Here is a 26,305-nt window from a genome sequence, read left to right as displayed (position 1 = left end):
AAAAAAAAAAAAAAATCGGACACCTTGATGTTGTCTGTTCAATGTCATCAGTGCAAGTCCACGTGCGCTTCCTGTTTGTGACTAACATGGGTCGCTCTGAAACCAGGGTGGGTTTTTGTTTGCCCTTACAGCACCAAAAAAAAAAAAAAAAGCCTTTTTATGTCATGCAATTTAACAATGCGATTTTCCTCCTGAACTTTGAATTCACTTAAAAGGGATGAAAGGTTTGTATTTCCTCGACTGGTTTTGATGAGGTATTTTTGATTATTATTCGGCCCTAAAAGCAGGGGAGGTGAATGAATGATGGTTTGCTCTGCAACTTGAAAAGCAATCAGAGGAACTCTAAATAATTAACCAACGCCTCATAATATGTCCTAATTCAACTATTCTGTATTTTTTTTTTTATTCGTATCAGCCCTGTAATTCATAGAATGAGACTAAACGTGTGAGCCGTTGAACTCCTTTGTGTGCCCTTTGACTTCCCGTGTGCCCTTTTGGCAGGCGCATCTCGGTAACCAGAATATTGTGCAAAACGTTTTGAGTTCAGTCAGTCACTCCCAAAAGGGACACTCGTTCCGAATGAGCGAGTCACTCTTCGGTATTTTCAAAAATAATGTGGCTTTTTGAAGATCGCTGTCATCAAAACAAATGAAATATTGAACCCGCCGTTGATGAGCTTCACCGTTTGAACTGAACTCCCGAAAGGTTTACGCAATTTTCAAATTCGCCGAGATGCACCTGTGTGCTCGACATACTCTGCGACGACGTCAGGACAACCTAATACTTTTAACGTTTGTCTTTCACCAGTCGCCAAGAGTGAAGGAGGCACCGCAGAACACTGAGGTGAGTCCTCCGGTGATTTTCCACGAGGGGTTCAGGGACATCGCTTCAACTTGATAAAAAAAATAATAAAAATACACCGATCGGACGACATTTGTACCTTTCAGATGTTCCAGACGCCGGAGCCTTTGAGTGGACGGACCGCTGCTGCTGGTGAAGCAGAACTACCTCAGGGTGCAGCCACACTTGCCCCGCCCCCTGCGTCACAGGCAACGAACGGAGGAACCGCTACCGCTGCTCCGACGCCGGTAACGTACACCTGCACAATCGAATGATTCGTTCGGTGAATGATGACAACACAATATTATTGGCTCCCAAGATCCCCCATTTGTCATGCTAACGCTAATGCAAAACAGAATTGCTACATGTATCTCTCAATAGCAACGGAATTTAAAAAAAAAAATCAAATCAGAGTGAGCGCCAAGTACATCTTGTAATTTAAAAAAATAATTTCCCACAGGTTCCTTCGATCTCAAGCAACGTCACGTCTCCAATTAGTTTGGTATTACGGCTAAGGTGTGTTCCGGCTGCTCAGATTTGTGCGATTTATTTTCTCATCATGAAATTTGACCCCCCCGACCCCGCAAATACTCTCTGCAGAAATAAAAAGAGGGAGCTGAACGATATCCGCTTTGAGTTCATGCCAGGCCGAGGTAAGCCAAATGCATCAATTAAGTTCGGTTGCATCGAACTTTGTAAGCACAATCCAGTTATGATTGGGTATCAATAAGTCACACATTTTATAGTTGGACTGACAATGTGTGCGTGCGTATGTGTGTTCAGACACAGCAGACGGCGTCTCGCAGGAGCTGGTGTCAGCAGGCCTGGTGGACGGGAGGGATTTAGTCGTAGGTCAGTGCAGTATTAAAATCCTTATTTCCTTCATTTAGATTAAAAACAAACATTTTTTTTTTTTTTCATTGCAGTTGCTGCAAATTTGCAGAAAATAGTGGATCAGCCCATAACCGATAAAAATGTCGTGTTTAAACTGGTGAGTTTCACAGCATGGAAAGTAAGTGACATTTTGCTTCAGTGAAAATGTTGACATTTTAGTCAACTCACTTAATATTGCCCTCTGGTAAAAAAACATCTGACACCAATATATCACCTTGAAATGTAAGAAGTTTAGAAAATTTTGGGGGGGGGCTCAGTTGTATGACTGGTATTTTGACGAGCTCCTGCTGCAGGATACGCCCAAACGAGGAGGCCAAGTTCATCTGAAACCAGTGATACATCCGTGGGCTCCCCCTAGTGGTACACCAAAGAATCAGTGCCTCAGGGCAATTAAGTTGTATCCACATTTGCACTTCATATTTTAGAACAGTTCATTTAAAACTTTTTTTTTTAAAATGTTTCTTAAATTATTTCAATGTCGTGTATTTTGTCTTTGTTGCAGGCTTCTGGAGTCGAGGGATCTGAAATACCGGATGATGTCAAATTGATCGGCTTTGCTCAGCTCACCATCAGCTAAACTGATGTTTCCGACCATGAGACCGTGACTTGCCTAAAAGATGTGAAATTTTTTGTTTATTTTTTATTTTTTGGGGGGGGGGGGCATATTTAAATATTCATAGAGATTTAGAATTTTTTTTTTTCTACCGCTGGAAAGAAAACCAGAACTGCCAAAGAAACCCACCGTTAAATGGGCCACTTTTTTGAATGAACCTGAAGTACGACGGGTTCATAAATCACTCAAAAAAACAACGCCGAAAAAAAAAATGTTTACAGTGTACTTGTTCGCTGTCTGCGAACATGTTCAACCGCTGTTTGGATTCTTTGGGTTTTGCTTTCCTTCGATAGTTGGATGCATTTGCACAATCTCAACTAACACGCTTTGAACGTTTAACAATGACTTGTGTTTAGCAAAACTACTGAATGCGCTTTGTTAATTTTTTTTTTGCTGTCATGTACGATGTATGGTTTCAGTTAACGTCGAGCTCTAGAGAACCACAAAAAAAAGGAACGCAAGTATTTAAAAACTTCATCCGGCAGTCACGCTTAAATGGAAGACGAGTAAATAGTTCAGAACTCGTTTTTGTGACATTTATGTACATTTGCGGTCCAGCATGTTACTTTTGTGCAGTTTTTGAATCCTTGAGCTTGCATCCCAAAATCAAACAGTTGCAGAAGACTTTGTCGCATCATCACCCCAAAAAAAATAATCAAGCAGCGATATACGTATCTCTCGTTTGCCTTAATAGTCCCAATCTAACGATAAAAGTGATTATCGGAAATAACCCTTGACAGCACTGACGTAGGAAGTGGAACGATGCTAACGATGGTGTACATGTCAACGTATAACGTCAAATTTTTGGTCTTACAAAATTGGCCCATTGCCATATACTTAATTTATGATTTCATGCTAAACGGTGCCATAAATCGGAAACCGCGAGAAAACCAAACAAATTCGTAGAACGTATACTAGATGCTAATCTTGGCGTAAAGCTCAACCTATGCCTTAATAATGACGTTGCGGGAATTCTTGCGTCGATTCACGATATTAACATAAGCGCGCGTCTTACCATAAAACTTTTGTTTGTTTTTACGTGAAGTCAACATCAACTGATTTCCAATTGAACGAAAAAGACAAAATGACAACAAAGTCAAACGTCTCCCAACTGAAACCACACATTTTCCAAAGTTTCTTAGCCAGCTAAGTTTTTGTCGAGTCATTCACACAAATGGAAAAAAAAAAACAATTTAAGTGCATTTTTGTGTGTGTGTGTACATAGAGAAACACAAGTACTTGATTTAACTCGTAGTATGTAAATAATGACATTATTATTATTATTATTATGATTTTTTTTTGTTGTTTTGTTTTTGTTTTCAAACGGGATGTTTCACGCTTAGCCTTGGTTTTGTCCCAGCACATTTTGGGAGGCTTTGAAGGAAGACGACAAGACTTTGGGTACTGACGATTCACAGATTGAAGTCTACTTTGGGAACTTTCTGCCTTTTGTAAGCAAAGGAAAAAAAAAAAAAAATCGATGTCACGATGTGGATTTTTTACGCTGTTTACGAAATTTTTTGAACGGGAACGTGCAAAAGGGTGCAATAACTAAGTCAGCCGCCTTTCGATTCAAAAAATGACCAATCGTCACGTTTCTCCTTGCACCAAAGTTCCGACACATAAATGCTAGCGCGAACATTTGGCCGACAAGATTCTCAACCCGTCTCAGTAGTTTTTTCCTGTTAGGCAAATACGATTCTTCAGCCAATAACTTGTTTTTGGCTATAATATTATGAAAATAATCACTACTTTGTTTCAGGAGTTCCAAGCATGTTTCTTTATAAGTCTTTTTCGTCAGTAATGAAGAAAACACGAGACCGAGCTTGTTTTGCCTCCTCGTGACGGGGATGGATGGCTTGTTGCCATTTACGCTCATAGAAAAAAAAATCTGACAAAATGTTCAGCATTCTGTTATAATTTATAATTGTACTGTTTTGCAATAACTATTAAAGGCAGACTGTTTTATTGCATTATTTTCTGAGCAGTCCTTATTTTTAATTTAATCTAATAAACAGTAGTTATGTTTATATCATGTCTTTTATATATCTATCGTCAATCAAGTAAAAGAGAAAATATCGCTTATGCCAACCTCAATTATTCTACAAAGTTTGCAACTATTACCTGTTTCCAAAGCTTTTCGTTCCGCGCGGCGGCTGCGTCCTCCGAAGACCGCATGACATCTCTTGGGCCCCGCAATTCGACCGACTCTCCAAAAAAACGTGCCGGCTCCATGTGACACGTGTCTCCAACGTGACTTTGTAGTCCAGCCAGGCTTTTATCATATTTTGCATTATGTGTTTGCTGTGGCAGCTCATAAAAGAAAACAACTGATTGTGTTTAACCATTAACATGGAGCATTATAACACAAGCCACCGACTCGACGTTGCATCACAATTTTTTTCCCCGACACCATGAGTACCTTCACGCACATCCTCAAGGAGATCGGCGAGTTCGGTTTATTCCAGAAGCGCCTGGTGGCCGCCTTGTGCATCCCCAACATCTTCGTCGCCTTCGACATCATCAGTCAGGTTTTCGTCGGTTTTAACTACCCAAACTACTGCAACACCGACTGGATCCTGGATCGGGTGGATGCCAACCTGACCCTGGAGAGGCAGAAGGAGCTCACCATCCCCGTAAATCCGGATGGAAGCTTCCAAAGCTGCCTCATGTTCACGCCAGTCGACTCCGACTTGGAAACCATCGAGCTGTACGGCCTGAACGAGACCACGAGCTGCCTCAATGGCTCCGAATTTGAGGTACCGCCTGGGACCTCCACTATTGGGACAGAGGTGAGATGGAGAATGGTCGCCACGGTACCGGTGGGCGAACCTCACCATTTATTGTCGGCTCCCAATTACCTATCACAGAGAAGAACAAAAAATGAAAATGGTCAGAAAATATGATTTTGGCCTCATCTTGTGGGCTACAGCTGCGCCATAATGATGCTCTCTATGAAGCATCTTGGGATGGCACATGTGTGAGGTGGACAAGGGCTCCCCTTAGATTTGGTTTCGTGAAAAATGACTTGGATTTTTTTTTTTTTGTGGTCACTCTTGTTCCCTCTTTGTCAATCAGTTCAATCTGGTGTGCGACAGAAGCATGATGATTGAGGTGTCCCAGTCAGTTCACATGGTGGGACTTCTCATCGGCGCTCTCGTGCTGGGCGCAATGGCTGACAGGTCCATTGTTTCCTCAATTATATCCACCGACTGCAGCTAGAATCTCGTTTGGATTTGCTCGAAAGAAATCCAATCTTTTTTTGCAGGTTTGGCCGGCGCTTCGTGGTGTTGCTTGGGCATCAGCTTCTTTTCTTGGCGGGCGTCGGCGCCGCATTCTCTCCCAACGTGTACGTTTACATCGTGCTCAAATTCATGTGCGGATTCTCCCTGTCGGGACTCATTGGCAACGGATTCGTGATTGGTGAGCAGTACGACCCAACACACACAATACTGAACACATCTATTTGACCTTTGATCTCATTTTAGTGAGTTCACAAGATTTGAAAGGAACCGGCTCCCCTTACGACTGTTCTGTCCTTGTATGACCACTGACAGCTTTTGTGAGGCAAATGAAATGGCTCGGGCATCCGATTAGGATAACTCCGGAAGGCCTACCTGGTCCAGTATTCGGGGCACGTCCCATTCAGATGAGATTCCGGGGGCGACCCAGGAAAGACTCTCTATCGCGGCTGGCAAGAGAACATCCTGGAATCCTCCCGGAAGAGCTGGACGAAGTGGCTCGGGAGGTGGAAGTCCGTACCCTAGCAAGCTGACCCTGGATAAGCTTTAGAGAAAAGGATGCAAGATAGATTGTACTGTATTATTAACACAAGTCGAGTGAATGGTGTTGCTGTAACGATTCAACTGACACCCCAGCGACCTACCGGCATGAATGAAGGTTCTCTTCTTGCGCTTCCCTGAAGGTGGCGAGTGGTGCGAGTCATCCAAGTTTGCCTTCTGCACCGTCGTCAATCACAGTTTTTACCCCATCGGTCTCGCCGCGTTGTCCGGTCTTGCCTATTTAATCCACGATTGGAGGATCCTCCAACTGACTCTCTACGGGCCTCTTCTTATTTTCCTGCCCGTATTATTCTGGTCGGTACCACCACCCGATACCGAGATTCACGTCGATATCATGCTGGTTTCAAATAAATAGTAAATGACCCGCATTTCAACTGACCAGGTTCCTGCCGGAATCGGCTCGCTGGCTCATGACTCAGGGGAAGAAGGAGCAGGCTATGAAGGAGGTGCGCAAAGCGGCAAAAGTCAACGGGAGGGAAGTGTCGCAAGCTCTACTGGACAAGGTGAACTGATTCAGTGGCGGTTTCTGGTATGCGCGATGCGCAAACGCTGCACATCGGCATCATAACGACCGATGTCATCCATGTAAGATGGCGTTGGAGGAAATACCCAAAAGAGGGAACATACTGGATTTCTTCAAGATAGCGTACCTGCGAAAACGAATGCTGGCCATGAGCTACATCTGGTGAGGATTTGAACGCACCCCCTGTGACTGTGCGCGTGATCGCCGCATTTTAACGCCTGTTTAATTTGGTCGCACTTCAATCTGCAGGAAGCCTTTGAAAGGGAATCCGCAAATGGACAAATCTGCTGTTTCGAAACAATACGGCGGAAACGGGTGTCGCTAAGGGCAAAGGGATTTTTTTTTTTTGTGGGACTATTCATGAAAGACGCCTACCAAATTTTGAGATGCTATAATGAACGGACTCTGACCGTGTGGGTTATTACAGTTTATAATGAGTCATAAACTGGTCTGCCAAAATGAAATGACCAAAGCTCAAACTCCTCTTCATGTTGCGTCGTCCAGCTGTTTCCAAAGTGTAGTGAGAGTTTTGTAGCAATCAGAGAAAATTTGGAGTACAGGTGGTTTGTTTTTGATGGACCCCCTTGGGAACAAAACAAACTGACCTTAAAACTGTTGTTTCTAACCAAAAATAGTAGACACTCTTCGGGCATGGTTCCATGAGACTTTTTGTGAGTCTACTCGTGATAGACATGCCTACCAAATTTCATTTTGGTCATTTAAACTGGTGCACTACCAAAATTCTTTACTGCAATATTTCAAACTCAAAAGAAATTCTCAAAAATAATTGACTGATTTTTATCCAAACCATACGTATTTTCTTGTCAAGTTGCTTCAAAAACATTTCTCATTATAATGATCATGAATAATGACTTGTTTGGTTTAGTTTTTCTTTTAAAAAGCCTGACTGTAACACATAGGTGTCAAACTCAAGGCCCGGGGTCCAGATCTGGCTCGTCACATCATTTTATGTGGCCCGCGAAAGCAAATCAAATTTCATGATGGTTGCTAAAATCTCAACCAAAATATAAAATTCTCAAATCTCATTGTAAGCATTTTCATATAACCAAACCCCTCTGTACAGTAACTTAAACAATAGTTGAATAAACCGGTATTATTGACTTTTAAAAACTTGGTTTGAGTGATTATGGCCCTCCAAGGCAAACAGTAACTAAAATGTGGCCCGTGACAAAAAATGAGTTTGACACCCCTGTTGTAACAGATCGCTTTCATTTCTACCTTAGCGCATTGCCGGTTTGGCAGCCAGTCTAATGGCCGAGTGTGTGCTGGGCACAGGTTTGGAGCCAGCATGATGAGCTTCGGCCTGAGTCTGAGTGTCGGCAGCTTCGGAATGAACATTTACCTCACGCAGTTCATCTTTGCCTTGGTGGAGCTTCTCGCCCGTCTGGTCACTTTACCGCTCATCGGACGTTTCGGAAGGCGAGCGTGTCAGGCCGTCTCATTGCTGTTGGGAGCCATCGCCTGCCTGGGCCTCTTCGTCGTACCAAAAGGTGACATCAACATGCAACAGTTTTTTGAGACACATGAAACATTCCATACAGGCTCTATGTTGGATGTGGTACTGGGATATATTTTCATGTACAAGTGATTGATCAGACACATTATCATTATCCGATTGTATTTAAAAAAAAATAAATAAATAAAAAAAAATCGTCTTAGAATTTTAGCAGTTCTATTAAAAAAAAACTGAAATTTGACGAGATATGCTTTAATTTGTATCTGATTAATTTTAAAAAACGTGAGGGGGGGGCGGGGAAGGACAATTTTGTATGTTCATTTGTTCCGAGAAATTAAAATAGGTGTACCGTGTGCATTTACTGCCCCCTGGTGGCCAATGTACACACAACAAAACAAGCAGCATTCTACCGTAATCGGAGCCTGAAAATAGATGCGAACGCACAAACATATAAATAAGTATAAAAGGAATGCCCCACATTTCTTCACAAATACAGAATGCATCCTCTTTTCAGAGCTTCCTGTTGTCACGACGGTCGTAGCTGTTTTTGGGAAATTTGCATCCAGTGTTTCCTTCGGCATCCTGTTCGTTTATAGCGCAGAGCTGTACCCCACCACACTAAGGTAAGGTCAATTTGAAATACTTGGAGTTCTAGGATTTTTGGGCAATTCTTTCTATCTATCAAGCTATATAGTACACACCAAATTACAAATGCCATTTTTTTTCTCTGTACTATGAAGATAAACAAATACTCAGGGATGACGTATCAGAAAACTGTATCCCCCTGTCACTCATTTTTATATTTTTTTTAAGCGTTAGGGACTCAAGAATACATGATTTTATTCATTATATATCTATCTATTACATTTCGGAGTTATCGGAATCTTGTTCTGATACACATCAGAATTAGCGCAGGCCTCAAACAAATCAATATAAATTGAGACCTAGCATCAACCGTGATTACAGTAATGACGCCAAAAGACATTCTCATGTCAGATGTAAAAACGTGATGAAAAAAAAAATCCCAAAAAACAAATCCACAGTAAGTCATGCTTGCCGTTTGCGTGTGGGCAGGCAGAGTGGCATGGGTCTCAACACCATGTGGTGCCGGCTGGGAGGCATCCTGGCCCCCCTGATCAAACTCCTGAGCGTGTACCACCACAGCCTCCCCATGCTAGTGTACGGCATCGTGGCATTTAGTGCGGTGGGCCTGTGTCTGCTGCTGCCAGAGACCCTCAACACTGAACTCCAGGACCACGCCCAGCTAGAGTAAGGCCTTCTGGGGAAAGGAGAGAAAAACAATTGATTGATGATGAAATTTTCATCTGTTTCTATTCATTTTTAATTTGCAGGAAACCCGAGATGGGAAAGACGAATGATGAATGGGAAAAGCAAGAGAAAAGCCACGGCAAAAGCACCGCATTGTAGTTACGACTTGGTTACCATGGCGAGATTGGCTCATACTCGCAGAGCACCTCACGTTTCCAATCATTTTTGAACTTTTGATCAGTGTTCTCCCTACATTTTTTTTTGTGGGGCTTATGTTTGTTGCACAGAATCCTCCACTATATTGCTAGATGTTTTTTTGATTTTTTTTTTAACCGTTTGAAAATAACACAAGGTCAAAGTCATCAAGACATTTACCAGTTTCAACAGTTTACTATACACAGTAAGTTTATCGGATTTGTGCGCTTATCGTATTTTATGATATTCGTGATATTGTACTTGATTTTGAAGTTTGCGTCTGAATTCAAATCGATCTGTCATGACCATAATTTCCCGAGAATAACACTCACTCGTGTATATAAGACATTGCTTGTTTTCAGACATTTATTTTTTTGGGGGGCGTCAAGACAAGTTCTCTTACCTTGCTAACAGTTTCGGGTGTCACCGCTCGCCACTTCCTGTTGCGTGACGAAGCCTCTCACACGATGTCGCAGAAATAAACAAAAAGAAAGAACGTTAAGTCCAATACAAATTCTCTTGTCTCCGAAATGTTTCTGGAAAGGTGCACGCACACATTTAGCCCTTTATTTATTTTGAATGGTCAAATACCATGCAAAGGAAGTTGCATACACATTTTAACCCTTTCATGCACTGTAATCTGATAACATGATAAAATGTCCACTGGAGTAACCGCTGTCCCTGAAAGGGTTCATTTCACTCTGGCTGCGGCTGGCACTCCTGCGATATCAGTCAATTGTATACAAGTCGTGAAAAAGTAAATATTTTCCCTGACACGCCCCCACTGTCAGACTACCCGAAATGGAAGTTAGCCGGGAAAACACTGTTTTTTTGCAAGATTGGAATTAAGAAAGCCTTGCGATATTTAATTAACACACCATAAATTCGATTCCGTCTTTTTACGGCATTGTACCGGAATCCAAATGTGACGGGAAAGCAAACACTGCCGGACCTCTTGTGCTTGCGACGATCGGTTGCAAGTCACGTGATGATGACATCACAGTTTGGCGAGTTGATCCCTTAGCTCCAAACGGGCGATGGTGGACAAGTGCACCTCATCGGGTCCATCAGCGATTCGCAGCGTTCTTGCATAAGAATACCTGGTGGGGGAGGGGAAGAAAAAAAAAAAGCCTTTTATTGTATGACCATGTGTGATTTGAGACCTATAGAAGGAAGCATATGACACCAATTTTTTAAATCTCTGATTGATGTTATTGATTGTTCTTAACTCCTCAAAAGCACTTGGGAGTTGCACTTTGGATGAAAACTGCCAAATAAATCGTTTGGTGAAGTGAGATGCTCACATGTGCGCCAGAGGGAAGTCTCCAGAGACGCCGGCACCTCCGAAGACTTGGATGGCACAGTCCACCACTTTGCACGCCATCCTGGCCGCTGCCACCTTGATCAGTGCGATCTGCGCAGATGAAGCGGGCACACATGTACATGTTGGAAACATCTCAAAAAAAATAAAAATAAAATAAATAAAACAGACCTACGCCAACATCAGAAAACCTAAACATGCAAGTCTGACTTATTTAGAAAGGGAAATGGGGGACCAGAAATTCAACAAAATAAATAAAGGTACAAATTAACATGAGAGAAAATGAAAAATATATTTAATTTTTCGTATTTTTTTAAATTTAATCAAAAACAATTAAAAAAATTAATCTTAAACAGTGGGTTAAATTCTGTGGAATTTTTTTTACATGAATATGTAAAGAATAATAATATAAGAAAAGCACATTCAAAAAATAGGCTCGGTTAATAAATTAGTAGGAGCAGTCACTTGTTTATCATGACACTTTTTCCTTTTCCGTGGCAGTTATATCACACAAAAAGCCCAAGAAAAAGCAAAAAAAAAAAGCTGAGCGTCAGACAATAATTTCACCTGCTTGCGAGCGGTGCGGCTGCCGAGCGTATCGAGCACGTGGGCGGCGCCAAGTATGAGCAGGCGGGTTTGCTCAATCGTGAGTCGGCACTCTGCAATCCAGTGAGCGACCACCTCCTACACACACACACACACACACACACACACACACACACACACACACACACACACACACACACACACACGTCATGGCATGAGCTGTCCATTTAGGTGTCGACAAGCGGCTTTTCAAGGGAACGTGGCCTACGTGTTGGTAGAGCTTTTTGCCAAAGGCTTCCCTGGAGGCGGCACGCCGGCAGAGCAGCTCCAGCGCCATCTCAGCCAGGCCCACGGCTCTCATGCAGTGATGCAGCCGGCCCGGACCCAGACGGCCCTGAGCGATCTCAAAGCCTCGCCCTTCGCCTACCAACAGGGAAACGGCGGTTAGAGAGGAGAGACCCGCGTTGGCTGCGACAAATATTTGAGGACTCTTAACATAAATGTTTAGGGGTTGCTCAAACCACTTCCTGCTGCCACCCACCGAGAAGGATGTTGGAGGCAGGGACACGCACGTTTTCGAAGTGCACTTCAAAGTGGCCGCCATGGATGGCGTCTGGGGAGGGGGGACATGGCAAATTTTGGTTGGCATAAATTCCACAGTGCACATCTCATTCAGAACATTATGTAATGTGATCCAGTACAATAAGTCTTTTCTTTTTTTTTTTTTTATATAAAAATGTAAGATATTCTCTTGACTGATCAACATTTTGTGCTTTTTTTTTAAAAATTAAATTTACACTCAATCAATGCGCCGGGAATTTTGACTTTCCGCATGACTCCAGTTGGCAGGTGTTCGAAACCTTCAGCTCAACAGGCAGTGATGACAGAAAGGCCATTTGAAGAGGAAAATATTCTTGTGCATGACAAAATATTTTTGTCAGACTTTTTCCCCCCCCATTATATATTCATTCGTAAAAGTAACTTTTACTTATTTTTTGAACTGAAGTATAATCACACAGTGGATACAAAAAAAAAAAAGTCTTGAGATGTCTATTTACATGATGTTACATAATGTGACCTATAAGCTGTACATGCACAGGTGTGCCTCGTCCAGAGACGGTGGCGGTCATACCGTCTTGTCCAAACACGGTGAGGGGCCTGATCAATTTGACGCCCGCCGTATCCATTGGCACCAGGATCATGCTGTGTCTGGCATGTCTGCAAGTGTTCAAACAGAAAATATTTTCAATCCCGGCGTTTTGTGGTTGCTCAACCGTTTAAGGAGGCGCTGATTATTTGACTGTATATCCTGGGCGTGGTTTTCTCGGCAATGAGCTCTCGCCGCCGAGAAAGCAAACAAACAGCATAATGACTTCTTTGTATGGCGACGCGAGGCCAAAGTTCACATGCTGAAGTCTCAATGACATGTTGAGCGGCAAAACAACTCAAAAAATAAGCTCATTCGTGGCCACTATTTGGCGCACTGTCAAGTTGTGGGTTTTCTCATGCATTTCTTGCACTGCAATCGGTAAAATATATGTTAGGCCATTGGTCAAATCATTTGTTTGATTCAAAATTTTATGAGAATAAAGTCATTCGGAGGGGAGTCACAATTTTACAGGAATTCAGATGTCCACTCTAAAAACAGTTGGGTCCAAAAAACAAACAAAAAAAAAAAAACAACAGCAATAAAAAATTGAGTCAAAAACAAAACCGACCAATCTTTTGGGGTTATTGATCTAAACCAAAAAGTTGGGTCAAATGAATAACCCACAAAACCACACCACAAAAATTGGCTTGCTTTGCACAAAATTGCAACCCCGGCAACCGTGCCCCCAAAATTGGCTTCTTAAAAAAACATAAGACAAACAATTGGTTTGGTTACGCAAGAGTTCCGTGGCATTCGTTTGCAATTTTGTGTGTGTGTGTGTGTGTGTGTGTGTGTGTGTGTGTGTGTGTCTGTGGCAGGCCTAACGCGGAGTGAACTGAACTTTTAGGAGGCGACAGAGGTGATGCTGACCTGCTTCTGGCATCCTCGGGGGCGCTCCTACACATCACAATGGCCACTTTACATCGGGGATGCCCTGCGCCTAAAAGGACCACACACCCACACACACAAACACACACACAGTTTTGTTTTTTCCACCTTTGGAAACTCATCACGATGTGACCCTTATGTGTGCGTGCGTGCGCTCAGAAATGTGGCCCCAGCTGGAAAATCCAGCCGAGCAATGACGGATGGATGCTCGACCACATGCTGATTTACATTTCCCGAAATGCTCACACTGAATGGGCTTAGGGTGGTCGGAGGTCCGCTTTGACGTCGACGTGCGGCTACTTGGTCTCCGAAGTCATCCGCATAGTCACGGCGACACACAAAAAAAACCCTAAACAGTCTTCCTGTTTTGATTTCCATCAAACGGGTCCCCTGAGGGCAGGGTGACATATGGACACCAGACATGTCTGTCGGCACGATGCGACGTGCTCGGGCTTTCAAACACAAATTGAAGCACTAATACTGTATGTCTGTACACTCGAGCCTAGTTCGGAGTCTTTCGCATTGAGTGTGGCATTCCGGGGCTGCACTTTGGACAGCCCGAGGCACGCCGGGATCCCCCGTGACAAAAGACGGAATGACAGAGACAAAAGCAGTCAGGTCCGAACGTGCCCCAGTCTGCACTGGAATGTAACAACACTCTTCCTAGAGTCGATTTTTGTCGACACGCTCCTTTTTTTCCCGTCTGCTTGACATCTTCCCCATTTTGTCGATTTCCGTTGCCAAACGTCACCTGATTTTCCCTTCGCCGGCTGGGAATTTGGGCTGTGTAATATGAAAAAAATTGCGTTCTGCTTTGTCCCCTGCCACCCAACTTTGGACGAATACTGCTGAAAGATACAGGGAGAAAAAAAAAAAAAAAAGTAACGGATGGTGCAGAGGGTTGTTTTTAGAACACTTTGTTACAGTTTGGCATTCAGATATTGTAAAATTGAGGTTTGAGCAGAGCATGCTGGTGAGCTTTTTTTACGAGTATCAGCGCCACACTGAAAAGAAAAATGGGGGGGGGATTAAGGTTGTGATAATGCACAATTAATAGATTTATTCCATGAGAAATAAATCAAAATAAGAGGCAAGAGATGAGGAGGATCCAAAGAAAAAAAAAAAAAGTTGGACTGCTGTGGGGAAAAATAGTTCCAGTTTTGTTCGTGTAAAAGGTCACAATTGACGGACCAATAATAAATCGATTCCGAGAAAAACGGTTGCATTTTTGAAGTCGCAATAATACAAGAGAAAAATTCTACGACGTGGCAAATGGAGGAGAAAAGGTCTGAATTTGACAAGAATAAAATTATGAGGGGAAAAAAAAGGTGGACTTTTCAAAGACTTAAGCAGTAACACTGACTGAAAACAGTTGCATCCAGTTGAAATAATAGCAAAAAAAATTGTTGCAATACACAAAAACAGAACTTAAAAGATTACAAGAATGTACACTATTATTAACATTACAAAAAAATGCTCATTTAAGGAGGCATCGAAATAAGACAAAGATATTATTTTTGCAAAAAAAGGGAATTTTTAACAAGAAAAAAAAAATTAGAATCACATGAAAATAGTCACGTAAAAAATTGTCACCTTTTCGAGAAAACTTTCAATATAAGTCGAATACTCCTCATTTGATAAAAGTGAGAACCAAATTGAACCCTTTCATGCACAAATAATGATAACCGGTCACCTGATAACCTGTCCACTGTAGTAACCGCTGTACCCCAAAAGGGTTCAAGTAATACAACATAAATACTCAATCGCATTTTTATGAGAATAACATCAAAATATAATGAGAGGGGGGGAAAAAAGTCACTGTTTGTACAAGGTAACGCAACACAAACGGGTACACATTTGGCAGACTCATTCATCACAACTTGTCAGGCGTTGGCTTCTATATGCACGTCGACTTGCGAGCAAAAACAAAAAACACTTCTCAGGAAGCTAAGCTGAAGCAGAGTTGAGAGCGCAAACGTACACACACACACACACACACACACACACACACACACACACACACACCCAAACACCCACACGGCGTGTGCGGTTTTTATCCCCCTCTCCGGCAACTTGCGTCCACAGACACAACACGCGTTGATGTTTGTGTGAACGTTGGACATTTGATTAGCCGGCGACAGACAAAAGACGGAAGAAGAAGGGGAAAAAAAAAACAGGAGGTAAGAAGTTTGATTTTGTTTGTTTGTTTGTTTTTGTTTACCCTGGAGTTGGAATGAATGTCATATGTCAAGAGGAGGTGTTTTGTGTTTAGTTTGCAGCTTATTCTTTGCCTTCCCGTCAGGCTATTGAAATAGAATTGTTGTTTTCCTCCTCCAGAGTTTAATGATAAGTCAAGGTCCTTTTTTTTTTTTTTTTTTACAACCCAATCGTGATAACGATCATCTCCTGAATTGTGAAATTTGCATATTGGTTGATATATATATCTATATATAGATATATATATAATTTTTTTTTCGGGGTATCCATCAGAGTCTCAAACTGCAGTGCATCCTACAGAAAGCCCTTTCCATTATTTTATCCATGTAGCAAAATGCGGCAAAGTTACAAAAATAAATAAATAAATAAATTAATTAAAATGGTGGAACCTGCAACCGCATTAATTAATGAGCATAAAACGACTTCATTATGCTCTTGGATCCCATTAGAATCTGCAACCGTACCTAATACGGCGACGGGCAATTTCAATATTTTCTTGTGCATTCCTTCAACAAAAATCATTTTAAATCAGTCATCTTAAGCTCATGTTTCCAAGCGGTCTTCTGGCTGTGTTTACCAAAACAAATCACTTCATCCAGCCTTGAATATGCAGCTGGTGACAGCAGGGAAAATACTTGACATGTTTTGGAATGTTCCAATCGTTCCCTCCGCTGCAAAACAAAACCTGGGCTCGAAAGCATGAAATCGCCATCTTCGTGGGATCGTCGTGTTTTGCGGTTGGTCGTTCTGATACGTTTCCAAGGGTGGGCGCTTAACCGCCGGTCGTCATTGTGAGGAAAGACGAGGAACAGTTCAAAAGCGCGATGGATGCTCAGCGATGTGTGCTGTTGGAGCCCACGCGGACTTCTGAGGATTACAAACATTAGGGAAGCCATGCAGGAGAGATTCCGCGAAAGCCTTCCCAGTTCAATTCTTCATCTCCCCCCCGCTCACACAGAAAAACATGGAGGATTACTATTACCACGACGACGAGGACGGCAGGCACAACGACAGCTACGACTACAGCTACGAGCACTCCGTATGCGACAAAGAGGCGGTGCGCTCCTTCGCCGGCGTCTTCCTCCCGGTCATCTATTCGTTGGCCCTGGTGGTGGGCATGGCGGGCAACACCCTGGTGGTGGCGGTGTACGCGTCGCGCTCGCGCCTGCGCACCTTGACCGACGTTTGCATCCTGAACCTGGCGGCGTCGGACCTGCTGCTGCTGGTCACCTTGCCCTTTTGGGCGGCCGACGCCGTGCACGGCTGGAGGTTGGGCCCGGCCGCCTGCAAGCTCACCTCCTTCCTCTACGGCGCCAACTTCAGCTGCGGCATGCTGCTCCTGGCGTGCATCAGCGTGGACCGCTACCGCGCGGTGGCTCGCAGGAGCGGCAGGGGCCCCCGGGCGCGGCGGCAGTGGATCCTGGTGTGCTCGGCGTTGTGGGGCCTGGCGATCTTCTTGGGGTTGCCTGAACTCATCTTCTCGACGGTGAAGCATTCCCATCACAGGATGTACTGCACCGCCGTGTACCCGCCCAGCATGGGACGCCCCGCCAAGGCTGCTCTGGAGCTGCTGGAAGTCATCCTTCGGTTCGCGATACCTTTCCTGGTGATGGTGGCGTGCTACTGCTCGGTAGGCCGAGCCCTGTCCCGAGCACCCGGGCTGCGCAGAGACAAAAAATGGCGGGCCCTGCGCGTCCTGTTGGCGGTGGTGGCCGTCTTCTTGCTCACGCAGCTTCCCTACAACGTGGTGAAGCTTTGCCGAGCGCTGGACGTCATCTACATGCTGGTGACCGACTGCGAGGTCAGCAAGGGCCTGGACCACGCCGTGCAGGTGACCGAGAGCCTGGCGCTGACCCACGCCTGCATCAACCCGCTCCTCTACGCCTTCATCGGGTCCTCCTTCAAGGGACACGTCCTCAAAACCGCAAAGCGTCTCGGGCGGCGACTCGGGAGTCGTCCCAGACAAGAGGACGGCGAGCCGGCGGTGGAGATCGCGCTCAACACGCGCAATCAGAACCAGTCGCAGTCGGGTTCGGAGGAACCGGATACCAGCACCTTCAGCATGTAAAGGCACAAGCGCAGCTCGCCTTTAATTTGCCAACAATTCGGCTTTTTCTTTTTAGACCTGAGAAAGGATAAATACTACAGTATTTTGGTCCGAGATATCTGGAAGAGTGCGTTAACGTTTTAAGACCAAGTAGTCTTAGCGAAAACAGTAAAACCCACTAGAACGAAGCCCCGGCTATTTGCGGGGTTCGGGACCGAGCCATCGGTAGGGCGTGGCAGAAAAGTGCACACGACTACGTGAAAAGGTGACTCGTGAACTTCTGATAGGCGGGCGTACACTGGACACGCAAACGCATTTTTAACTCTTTCACTCCCAAAGACGTTTTTAAAATGTCTTTTCAGACATGACCCACATACATTCAAACTCTGTGCACATACAGTACGTGCACACACACACACACACACACACACACACACACACACCTGCTTTTTTTATGCTCGCAGCTCACTTTTTATTCCGAACAGATTGTCTGACAATTGACTTGCGTCTGCCTCAGCTTGGGAGACTGATTTACGATTTCAACAAGAAGCGGGGTCGTCAACATCTGTCTCTTGTTCAACATTTAGACGAGGATTGTTATACATCAAGTGTTTGCAGGCACAGGCTAACCGTTGCACTTGGTCTCATTTGTACGTTTTGTCGATTGAATTAAAAAGACTAATGTTTCTCTCGTGTCTCTTGTTCAACATTTAGACGAGGATTGTTATACATCACAAAAGTGTTTGTAGGCACAGGCTAACCGTTGCACTTGGTCTTATTTGTACGTTTTGTCGATTGAATTAAAAAGACTAATATGTTTCTCTCATGTCAATTTTTCAGACGAAGGACCATAATCGGTCCTCCAATGGTCATCATAGTAACACTTGCGAGACCCAAAGGATATTATTGGGAAATTCTGCTTCTTTTTTTTCCCCAGCCCAAGTTTGAATTTCAGTTTCAGGCATTTTGGCCGCATAGAATGAAAATAGCTTAAACATGCCAGATACGACCAATATTTTATATATTTTTAAAATTAGTCCCTAGGATCAATCTTTAATCACGGCAAGCTCTGGTGGGTTCAATAACGTGGCTATTTTATAAGAGTATACATCTTTTCTTCCCTTTAACGGAAATTCATTCCAAATCGGAAAAAAATAAAATCCAAGGATCAATCTTTAATCACGGCAAGCTCTGGTGGGTTCAATAACGTGGCTATTTTACAAGAGTATCCATCTTTTCTTCCCTTTTCAACGGAAATTCATTCCTAAACTCAAAGGGTACACCGCAACCATTTGGAAGGGATCGCCGTGTCCTGCGTGCCGTTTTACAGGGAGACAATGGAAAGAAAACGGCTGCGTCATAACCAGGGATGCCATTGGAGAAACGCAATCCAAAGCCCGGGAGAGGACACTTTGGGAGGGGGAAACACCCTTGCGACGAAACTCGGTTATTGTCAACAAATGTCTCCTTTTGTTTATAGTGAAACTGTAACGACGCAGAAATGTTATGACTCCCTGGAGAATGATGATATCAACTCCTTCAAGGGCCATTTGCGATATAATAGAGCAATCGAGCAAATGTTCATCATAGAATAGTTTCCCCCCCTATTACTGCTTTAGAGGCACGACATCACAGGATTGTTTAAAACGTTCACAAGCGAGAGATTTGTTGGACAGTGGACTTCACGAAAGCTCACACCCACTCTCGGTCAAAGAGGGGCAAAGGGGGGAGGGCGGCAAAAGCCAAACAAACAAAGAGATTCTTGGATTGACATCAGGGGCGTCAGTCAATAGATGATAATTTGGACGAGCACAATCAACATCTCCGACATGAATATGAGCTTTGGGTGTTAGCACTTGTCTCAAAATTGGCCTTGCCAGTTGGCAGCCCATCAGAGCATGCGGGATGCGAGATACGGTGGAACCTCAGAGGTCCATATCATCGCAAAGCAGTTTGAGATCATGCAGAAGGCGGAATGATCAGTTCCAGATTCAAAATGTCACCATGGCAAATCCTTGAAATGCAGAAGGCATCATGTACGACAACAATAAAAAATGTTTTCAACAATTAAAACACTCAACCTGAAGTGCAAAGATGATGTCCTTAAAATGGAAGTCAAGTCAAACATTGCCTTTGCAATAATATAGCCCCCACTATATTCCGATTAATATTGTTTGGGGAATGAGAGTTGAGAAGACTAATCCACCTGTATGGCTGTTTTATGCTACAACGAGAGTGGAAATATTTTTACGAAAAATGAGACTGGTCTGTCGTCAAATACTGTACAAAACATCTCCGACATGAATATGAGCTTTGGGTGTTAGCGCTTGTCTCAAAATTGGCCTCGCCAGTTGGAATGCGGGATGCGAGATACGGTGGAACCTCTGAGGTCGACATCTCCGACATGAATATGAGCTTTGGGTGTTAGCACTTGTCTCAAAATTGGCCTTGCCAGTTGGCAGCCCATCAGAGCATGCGGGATGCGAGATACGGTGGAACCTCAGAGGTCCATATCATCGCAAAGCAGTTTGAGATCATGCAGAAGGCGGAATAATCAGTTCCAGATTCAAAATGTCACCATGGCAAATCCTTGAAATGCAGAAGGCATCATGTACGACAACAATAAAAAATGTTTTCAACAATTAAAACACTCAACCTGAAGTGCAAAGATGATGTCCTTAAAATGGAAGTCAAGTCAAACATTGCCTTTGCAATAATATAGCCCCCACTATATTCCGATTAATATTGTTTGGGGAATGAGAGTTGAGAAGACTAATCCACCTGTATGGCTGTTTTATGCTACAACGAGAGTGGAAATATTTTGGGGTTTTTTTTTACGAAAAATGAGACTGGTCTGTCATCAAATACTGTACAACAAAAGAAACTGAGACAGTGAAACCAGAGAAAAGCTCAATTTGGTGGAGCCCTCCCGGCCATGGTGTCTCATCTTACAACGCATGATAAAACGCAAGATGAGACAGCTCAGTTCGTTCAGGAGAAAAACAACAGGGCTGCTCTCATGACAAAAACGACTTTCAGCCTAATGCCGACTTCTATTTATAAGAGTTCATTCATCAATCATTTGGATTTTTTTTTTCACGGCTGGGCCATCAAAATGTCTTGAAATGAAACTGGTTAATTGCGAACACCCCCCACCCCTCAAAAAAAAAAAAACATGTCAATGACGCCATCAGTGAAAAGATTTCCATCACCTGACAACTTCGCTACAAGTATTCTTCAGCTGCTGAACTCTGACAAACATACACACATCATAGGCCGTTGGCAGCATGGCTCAACCCCAAAAAATGAAAAAAAAAAAAAAAAAAGATATATATTTGCACACACACGCACACACACAGTCCGTGACTGTCCCAAAACGACAAATTTTTCAAGCTGCTAAAAATAGAAAATCTTTTTTCGGTCCCAGAGTGCTGGAAAACCTTCCACAGACACACAGCAGAGGGGCCCCAACCAGACCCATAAACATCTTAATATTTAAAGAGCACTTTGCTAAATCCAATTCAAACACGTCCAATAAACAAAATATGTTGACTCGGCCAAGCTGAGTCACAGATCCGCTCAAGTGAGCACGCGTGTCATCAGTCCAGGAAAACAACACATCCAGCATTGCCATCACGTGCGGCGTCACGTTCGGTGACTCATATAAATAAAGACATAAAGAAGGGCGCAACTCACCGCTGCTCCACCACTTCTTTCCGTTGATGATAAACTGGTCCTCCTCTCGGTGGAGACTGCAGGCCATGTTGGTCGCGTCGCTGGACGCCACGTCGGGCTCTGGGGAACCGCAACTCAGTTTGAGCTTCGCAAGTGTCAAGTTAATGAACATATTTGAACAATGCAGTGAAGGCAATTTTAAAGATAAATAAGGCCTTCATTCCAAAAAAAAAAAAAGAAAAAAAAAAAGAAAAAAATCTTTTCTTCAATTTAAGGACAGTAAAGGAAGGTCCTTTCAGAGTGCTTTTGTAATAATATTGGAAGCTTAAAAACGGTGGCTATTTTTTTTCTCACTTTCATTGTGTGCCTTCTGGTTGTTTTGCAGTAAAAGAGACTCCTTACGGTCATTACGTCTCAGACACGTTGTCCTGACACCGTGTTCTTGAAAATCAGCAAAACATCCAGCAAAACGATACACAGTAATGACGTGTATGGAAAAGCCCTGGGGGCGTTGGGGGTTCACGCCCGCTCTGATTACCTCGAGCCAGCAGCTGTTTTCACGCAGCATAGCAACCGAATGGGACGGGAACACTGGGAGAAACTACTCAGGAACGCTCGGCAGAGAACCACCCCAAAGATTTTCAGAAATAAAACTCCGCCAAAAAGAGCATTCGCTTCTCCTGCCGACATGTAGCCCTCGAATGAACAAACGCGGCACTCGTCCGTCACGCGAAGAGCGTCAAGTCACCTGTCATGCAGAAACACGAGCGCATCTCTCCTCTGAGCAGAGGCTCCAGCCACATCTTCTTTTGTTCCTCGCTGCCAAACATGTGCAGCACCTCCATGTTGCCCGTGTCTGTTGAGAGGAAAAGTCAAGTGTCGCATATTCAGAGCACACGTCCAAAGTGGCCGCCATTTTTCAATCAACATGCTAAATTGTCCTGGTGTGAATGGTTGTTTGTCTAAAGGGGGTCAGCTTCGGTTCATCGTGTCGACAAGTACTATGTAAAATGGATGGATGGTTTGCTTTTGGACGAGCCCTGGAAATGAACCTTCAAATGACACACTTCCTGTGTCTATTCAGCCCATTCATCCAAGTGGGACTCTGCATCCGCTTAAAGAAAACATATCGATCAGTTTTGGTGAACATCCTGATGTCGGTAGTGTCGATGGGGTGTGAAAGCGTGCAGGATGTTTACCCGGCGCCTGGCAGTTAAAGACTTCCGGAGCAAAGAGGCAGCGTCCGGTCTCCTCGGCGATGTAAGCATAGTCCAACTGAGTTAGGCCGCTCGCCGCCGGCAGGAAGAGGTTCCATAATCCTGCTTCTCGAGCTTTCACCTGACCACACAAATACATACGCGCTATTCCGCTGTGGTGCTCTGAAGTTGGACTTCAGAGAACCCAAAACGTTTAAGCCCCCTTCAGACCTACCTTTAGATCGTCTATTATTTGGGGGGTGTTCCATCTCAGGGGCGAGTGAGCGTATTTGATGTAGTACTCCGTGACTTCCTGCATATTCAAACATGTCGTGAAACTCTTCTACTTTCTTTCCTTTCATCAAGCACAAAAGAGAGACAGCGATGGTGGCGGGCCAAAGGTGATGACTGGGCACGTTGTATTATATGTGAAATCAATGGAGGGCTTGTTCTCTCGCCCAAAGAATCTGTGCAAATCAACTAACAAGGTCCAAAGGTTCAATGGGAAAAGAGGGGGGCCCAAACAATGGGCAAACTGTCTCGGCACTGACCTTCTGCACAGGAAGCACGTGTTGTCTCATGAAGTCCTTCACCTGCCGGAGCACCGCCCGGCCCTTGGCCGTCTGCAGAAAGAGCCCGGCTTCCTGCTTAGCCGCCGGAGGCCTGCGTGCAGGGGGAGACGAGCGAGACACAAGTCAGCCGTCACAAGCGGAAGCGGCAGCAGCTGGATACGGAATTCCAAACATGCGATGCCAATGTTTACTGGCAAAATCTTTCAGCGGCAAGTGGAATGAATCGGATTTCTTTAATACACGACCGTACCAGACAATCATTTGTGGTGGTGTCGAGGGGAAACGAGAGACGACGGAATTCCAAACATGCGATGCCAATGTTTACTGGCAAAATCTTTCAGCGGCAAGTGGAACGAATCGGATTTCTTTAATACAAGACCGTACCAGACAATCATTTGCGGTGGTGTCAAGGGGAAACGTGTTAACACTTAAGTAAACGAGAGACGGGAATAGAGCAATAACAAACCTCTGCGCCAGCTGCAGGGCGAGCACAGCCAAGGGCTCGACGCACTGTCCTAACTCGGCAGCATTTGGAGCGCTGGCGTTGCCCAGTAGGTGGCGTGCATGAACACCCTTGACGGAGAGAAAAAACAAAACAAAAGAGAATGAGAGACATGACAGAATGAATGCAGGGACTTCATTTGGAGGGGGGAATACAGATTTTACAACCCCCTGCGCCAGCTGCAGGGCGAGCACAGCCAATGGCTCGACGCACTGGCCTAACTCGGCGGCATTTGGAGCGCTGGCGTTGCCCAGGAGGTGGCGTGCATGAACACCCTTGACGGAGAGAAAAAAAACCCCAAAAGAGAATGAGAGATATGACAGAATGGATGCAGGGACTTCATTTGGAGGGGGGAATACAGATTTTTTGACACTTGGGACTCATTAAACGCTTTGATGCCCACACAAAACTGACCGAGACTTGTGGAAAAAAAAAAGTTACTTTTACATCCATATATCATAAAATGTACAGGAACGTGTTTTCCCCATCCAGAAGTCTTTGTAGAGTTATCTTTAAATTCACAACTGACCGAGACTTGTGGAAAAAAAAAAGTTACTTTTACATTCATATGTCATAAAATGTACAGCAAGGTGTTTTCCCCATCCAGAAGTCTTTGTGGAGTTATCTTTAAATTCACGAATTCAAGGTGAATGAATGAGAAACGCCACGCAGTCAGAGAATTCTTGCTAATCTCAGCCTCATTTATAAGTTTCCCATACAAGCCAGAGCCACCAATACCTGAGCGATTCCTGCCATCTTGAACAAGGAGAGCGCCAAGTAGAAATTTAAGCTCGGCAAAGTGGACGGGATCCCACGGCAGCGTCTGTAAACGGAAATCAGGTCGTCCACTGTGGGAATACCTGCTCAAGGACACACGCACGCACACACGCACAGAAACATTTCATAAGCTGGCCTTTTGTTTTTATTTCAATATTGAGCTTTGTCTTAGTTCACGGCGGGCAGAGTGCTCATCAACCACGCGGAGAGCTCATTCATGGCAGGGATGTCTCTGTGGGATGACGCCGTGTACTGTTTGGTCCATGTGGACACCTTGAAGAAAAGACATACCACAATTTTTATTCAAGAGGTCATCATATTGTAAATTGACTTCTTTTGAATTGCTTGTATACAAACAAACTGGGTCTCTTTTTTTTAGTGAATAGCTGAAAATAGCATCCACAGGGAGAAAAAAAAAGACAAGAATTTGTGAATAGTGATCTTGAATCACCTGTCTCCTACAGTATCCTATTCCTTTTCCATAACCATCCAGCTTTAGTGATGCCAGGTCCAATGAATGCAGTTTGGCCAAAACTTCCACTGCTGCCACGTACAGAGCCGCCCTCTCTGCCGGGATCACTCCGGGCAGACGAAGGTCCCAAAATATGCGTCCCTGCTCAATTATCGCGTCCATTAGCTAATTTATTAGTTTACATTTCAGAAGTGTTGCATACCTTTGCAAACTCACCACAATGTGCTCCATCAGGTAGAATTCTGTTCCGATGACGTCGATGTCGGTACAGTGCAGGAGGGGCCGAGGCACAGGGAATCCAGAGGAATGCAAGGCCTTCTGAACACGATATTCCCTGTCCACCTGAGAACAAAACCACTTACTATGAATATAGATTTATTTTGATACTCTGTATTTCTGTTGAAACATTCTATTTTTTAATTTGTCTCATGTAGTATTCTAATTTCCTGAGACAGTAAATTTGGGGTTTTCTTTTTTTTTTGCAAACTGTAACCATCAACTTTTTTTTTTTAATTAAGGTTTAAAAACGTTCACTCTGTAATGATTGATGGATCCGTGTGTCAAATAGGTTTAACTGAGTGACAAAAAAAATGTAATTTCTCATGACAGGCTACTCAGTTTTTTCGTTATGTAGGAACATGTCAACAAAATTACAATGCAAAATTTATTTTCATTAAATGGAATGGAGGTCCAATGGTTTTGAAGTTTGAAAAGAATTAATGACAGTCCTGCTGCACAAGTATTATTATTCCTACAAACAATTTATGACATAAAGCGCAGTAACCTATGTCGTGATTTTATTCGTAAATTTCTACCTTGTGGGCACCTGGTAACAACGCACCAGGTGGCTTCTTCCTCAAAACATAACTTTTGGAAGGTGTCTGAATCAGGAAAGTTGGATTGGACTGCCCCGCACTGGAAAGGCGATTAGCATGTTAGCTCAAGAAAGTTGTCAACTTAATTGTGACCCAAACGACAAACTCACCTGTACTGTCTGACAACGAGCGTGTCGTCGTTTGACACGAACGACTTCGCAGACAGATACTCTTTAAGTCTATCCTCGTCGAATTGATGCTGCGGTCGTACCGGAGTCGTCCTTTCGCCCATGTTTTAGTCTTTAAATTATTAGAAAGTGGATTAATTATTTTCTAGAAGTTGCTCGTCAACAAGCTCGCTGGCTTGGTCGGGTGATTTGCTGCGCCGCACATTCGACTCAAACACACAAACTGGGGGGAAAAATGTTTTTAAAAATAGTTTATACTCAAAGTAATAATTGAAGATTAATGTAGTTTTATTTCCAACAAAATAGATAAATACGCGTCATGTGT

At 43.8% G+C, this 26,305-nt stretch overlaps 4 protein-coding genes and 1 long non-coding RNA gene across 10 annotated transcripts; 3 read left to right on the top strand and 2 right to left on the bottom strand.

Moving 5' to 3' along the window:
* The first annotated feature begins 12 nt into the window (after positions 1–12).
* On the top strand, positions 13–4,320 carry LOC109515602 (serine/threonine-protein kinase OSR1-like). Of its 2 annotated transcripts, XM_019869492.1 has the most exons (7): positions 15–843; positions 948–1,088; positions 1,301–1,356; positions 1,441–1,493; positions 1,624–1,692; positions 1,767–1,831; positions 2,237–4,320. In XM_019869492.1, the coding sequence occupies exons 1-7, from the start codon at positions 733–735 to the stop codon at positions 2,309–2,311; spliced, it is 570 nt and encodes a 189-aa protein (XP_019725051.1). In that variant the 5' UTR covers positions 15–732; the 3' UTR covers positions 2,312–4,320. The 2 variants fall into 2 exon arrangements, with proteins under 2 accessions (XP_019725052.1, XP_019725051.1); XM_019869493.1 differs by lacking the exon at positions 1,767–1,831 and having other exon boundaries at positions 13–843.
* LOC109515604 (uncharacterized) lies at positions 1,011–8,165 on the bottom strand. 3 transcript variants are annotated; one of them, XR_002168223.1, is made up of 5 exons: positions 6,234–6,624; positions 5,965–6,133; positions 5,041–5,208; positions 4,780–4,953; positions 1,011–1,099 (listed from the first exon to the last, which is right to left on the bottom strand). It is a non-coding gene; the product is annotated as an uncharacterized LOC109515604 (long non-coding RNA). The 3 variants fall into 3 exon arrangements; XR_002168222.1 differs by lacking the exon at positions 1,011–1,099 and adding an exon at positions 8,037–8,165 and having other exon boundaries at positions 4,736–4,953; positions 6,234–6,585; XR_002168221.1 differs by lacking the exon at positions 1,011–1,099 and having other exon boundaries at positions 4,736–4,953; positions 6,234–6,623.
* On the top strand, positions 4,746–10,098 carry LOC109515603 (solute carrier family 22 member 13-like). Its single transcript, XM_019869494.1, has 10 exons — positions 4,746–5,139; positions 5,426–5,529; positions 5,616–5,770; positions 6,273–6,444; positions 6,533–6,653; positions 6,741–6,835; positions 7,970–8,184; positions 8,665–8,773; positions 9,225–9,419; positions 9,503–10,098. Exons 1-10 carry the CDS (start codon positions 4,762–4,764, stop codon positions 9,576–9,578), a joined length of 1,620 nt encoding a protein of 539 aa, XP_019725053.1. The 5' UTR covers positions 4,746–4,761; the 3' UTR covers positions 9,579–10,098.
* acad11 (acyl-CoA dehydrogenase family, member 11) lies at positions 8,892–26,305 on the bottom strand. The gene is made up of 20 exons (XM_019869468.1): positions 25,963–26,305; positions 25,793–25,892; positions 25,194–25,319; positions 24,957–25,118; positions 24,683–24,778; positions 24,467–24,592; positions 23,693–23,799; positions 23,206–23,317; positions 22,890–22,967; positions 22,658–22,796; positions 22,207–22,314; positions 21,480–21,578; positions 13,502–13,571; positions 12,614–12,699; positions 12,023–12,094; positions 11,750–11,904; positions 11,503–11,619; positions 10,919–11,028; positions 10,018–10,714; positions 8,892–9,429 (listed from the first exon to the last, which is right to left on the bottom strand). Exons 1-19 carry the CDS (start codon positions 26,082–26,084, stop codon positions 10,612–10,614), a joined length of 2,088 nt encoding a protein of 695 aa, XP_019725027.1. The 5' UTR covers positions 26,085–26,305; the 3' UTR covers positions 8,892–9,429; positions 10,018–10,611.
* Positions 15,565–17,945, top strand: ackr4b (atypical chemokine receptor 4b). Of its 3 annotated transcripts, none has more exons than XR_002168220.1 (2): positions 15,565–15,699; positions 16,500–16,684. XR_002168220.1 is itself a non-coding variant. In XM_019869490.1 (2 exons), the coding sequence occupies exon 2, from the start codon at positions 16,701–16,703 to the stop codon at positions 17,802–17,804; it is 1,104 nt and encodes a 367-aa protein (XP_019725049.1). In that variant the 5' UTR covers positions 15,565–15,699; positions 16,695–16,700; the 3' UTR covers positions 17,805–17,945. The 3 variants fall into 3 exon arrangements, 2 of the variants coding, with proteins under 2 accessions (XP_019725049.1, XP_019725050.1); XM_019869490.1 differs by lacking the exon at positions 16,500–16,684 and adding an exon at positions 16,695–17,945; XM_019869491.1 differs by lacking the exon at positions 16,500–16,684 and adding an exon at positions 16,691–17,945 and having other exon boundaries at positions 15,576–15,693.

This window comes from Hippocampus comes, unplaced genomic scaffold, assembly GCF_001891065.2.
Source record: "Hippocampus comes isolate QL1 unplaced genomic scaffold, H_comes_QL1_v1.1 scaffold165, whole genome shotgun sequence".
Lineage (NCBI taxonomy): Eukaryota > Metazoa > Chordata > Actinopteri > Syngnathiformes > Syngnathidae > Hippocampus > Hippocampus comes.
Note: the sequence above shows the minus strand (reverse complement) of the source record. Positions and strands in the feature narration are given on the sequence as shown.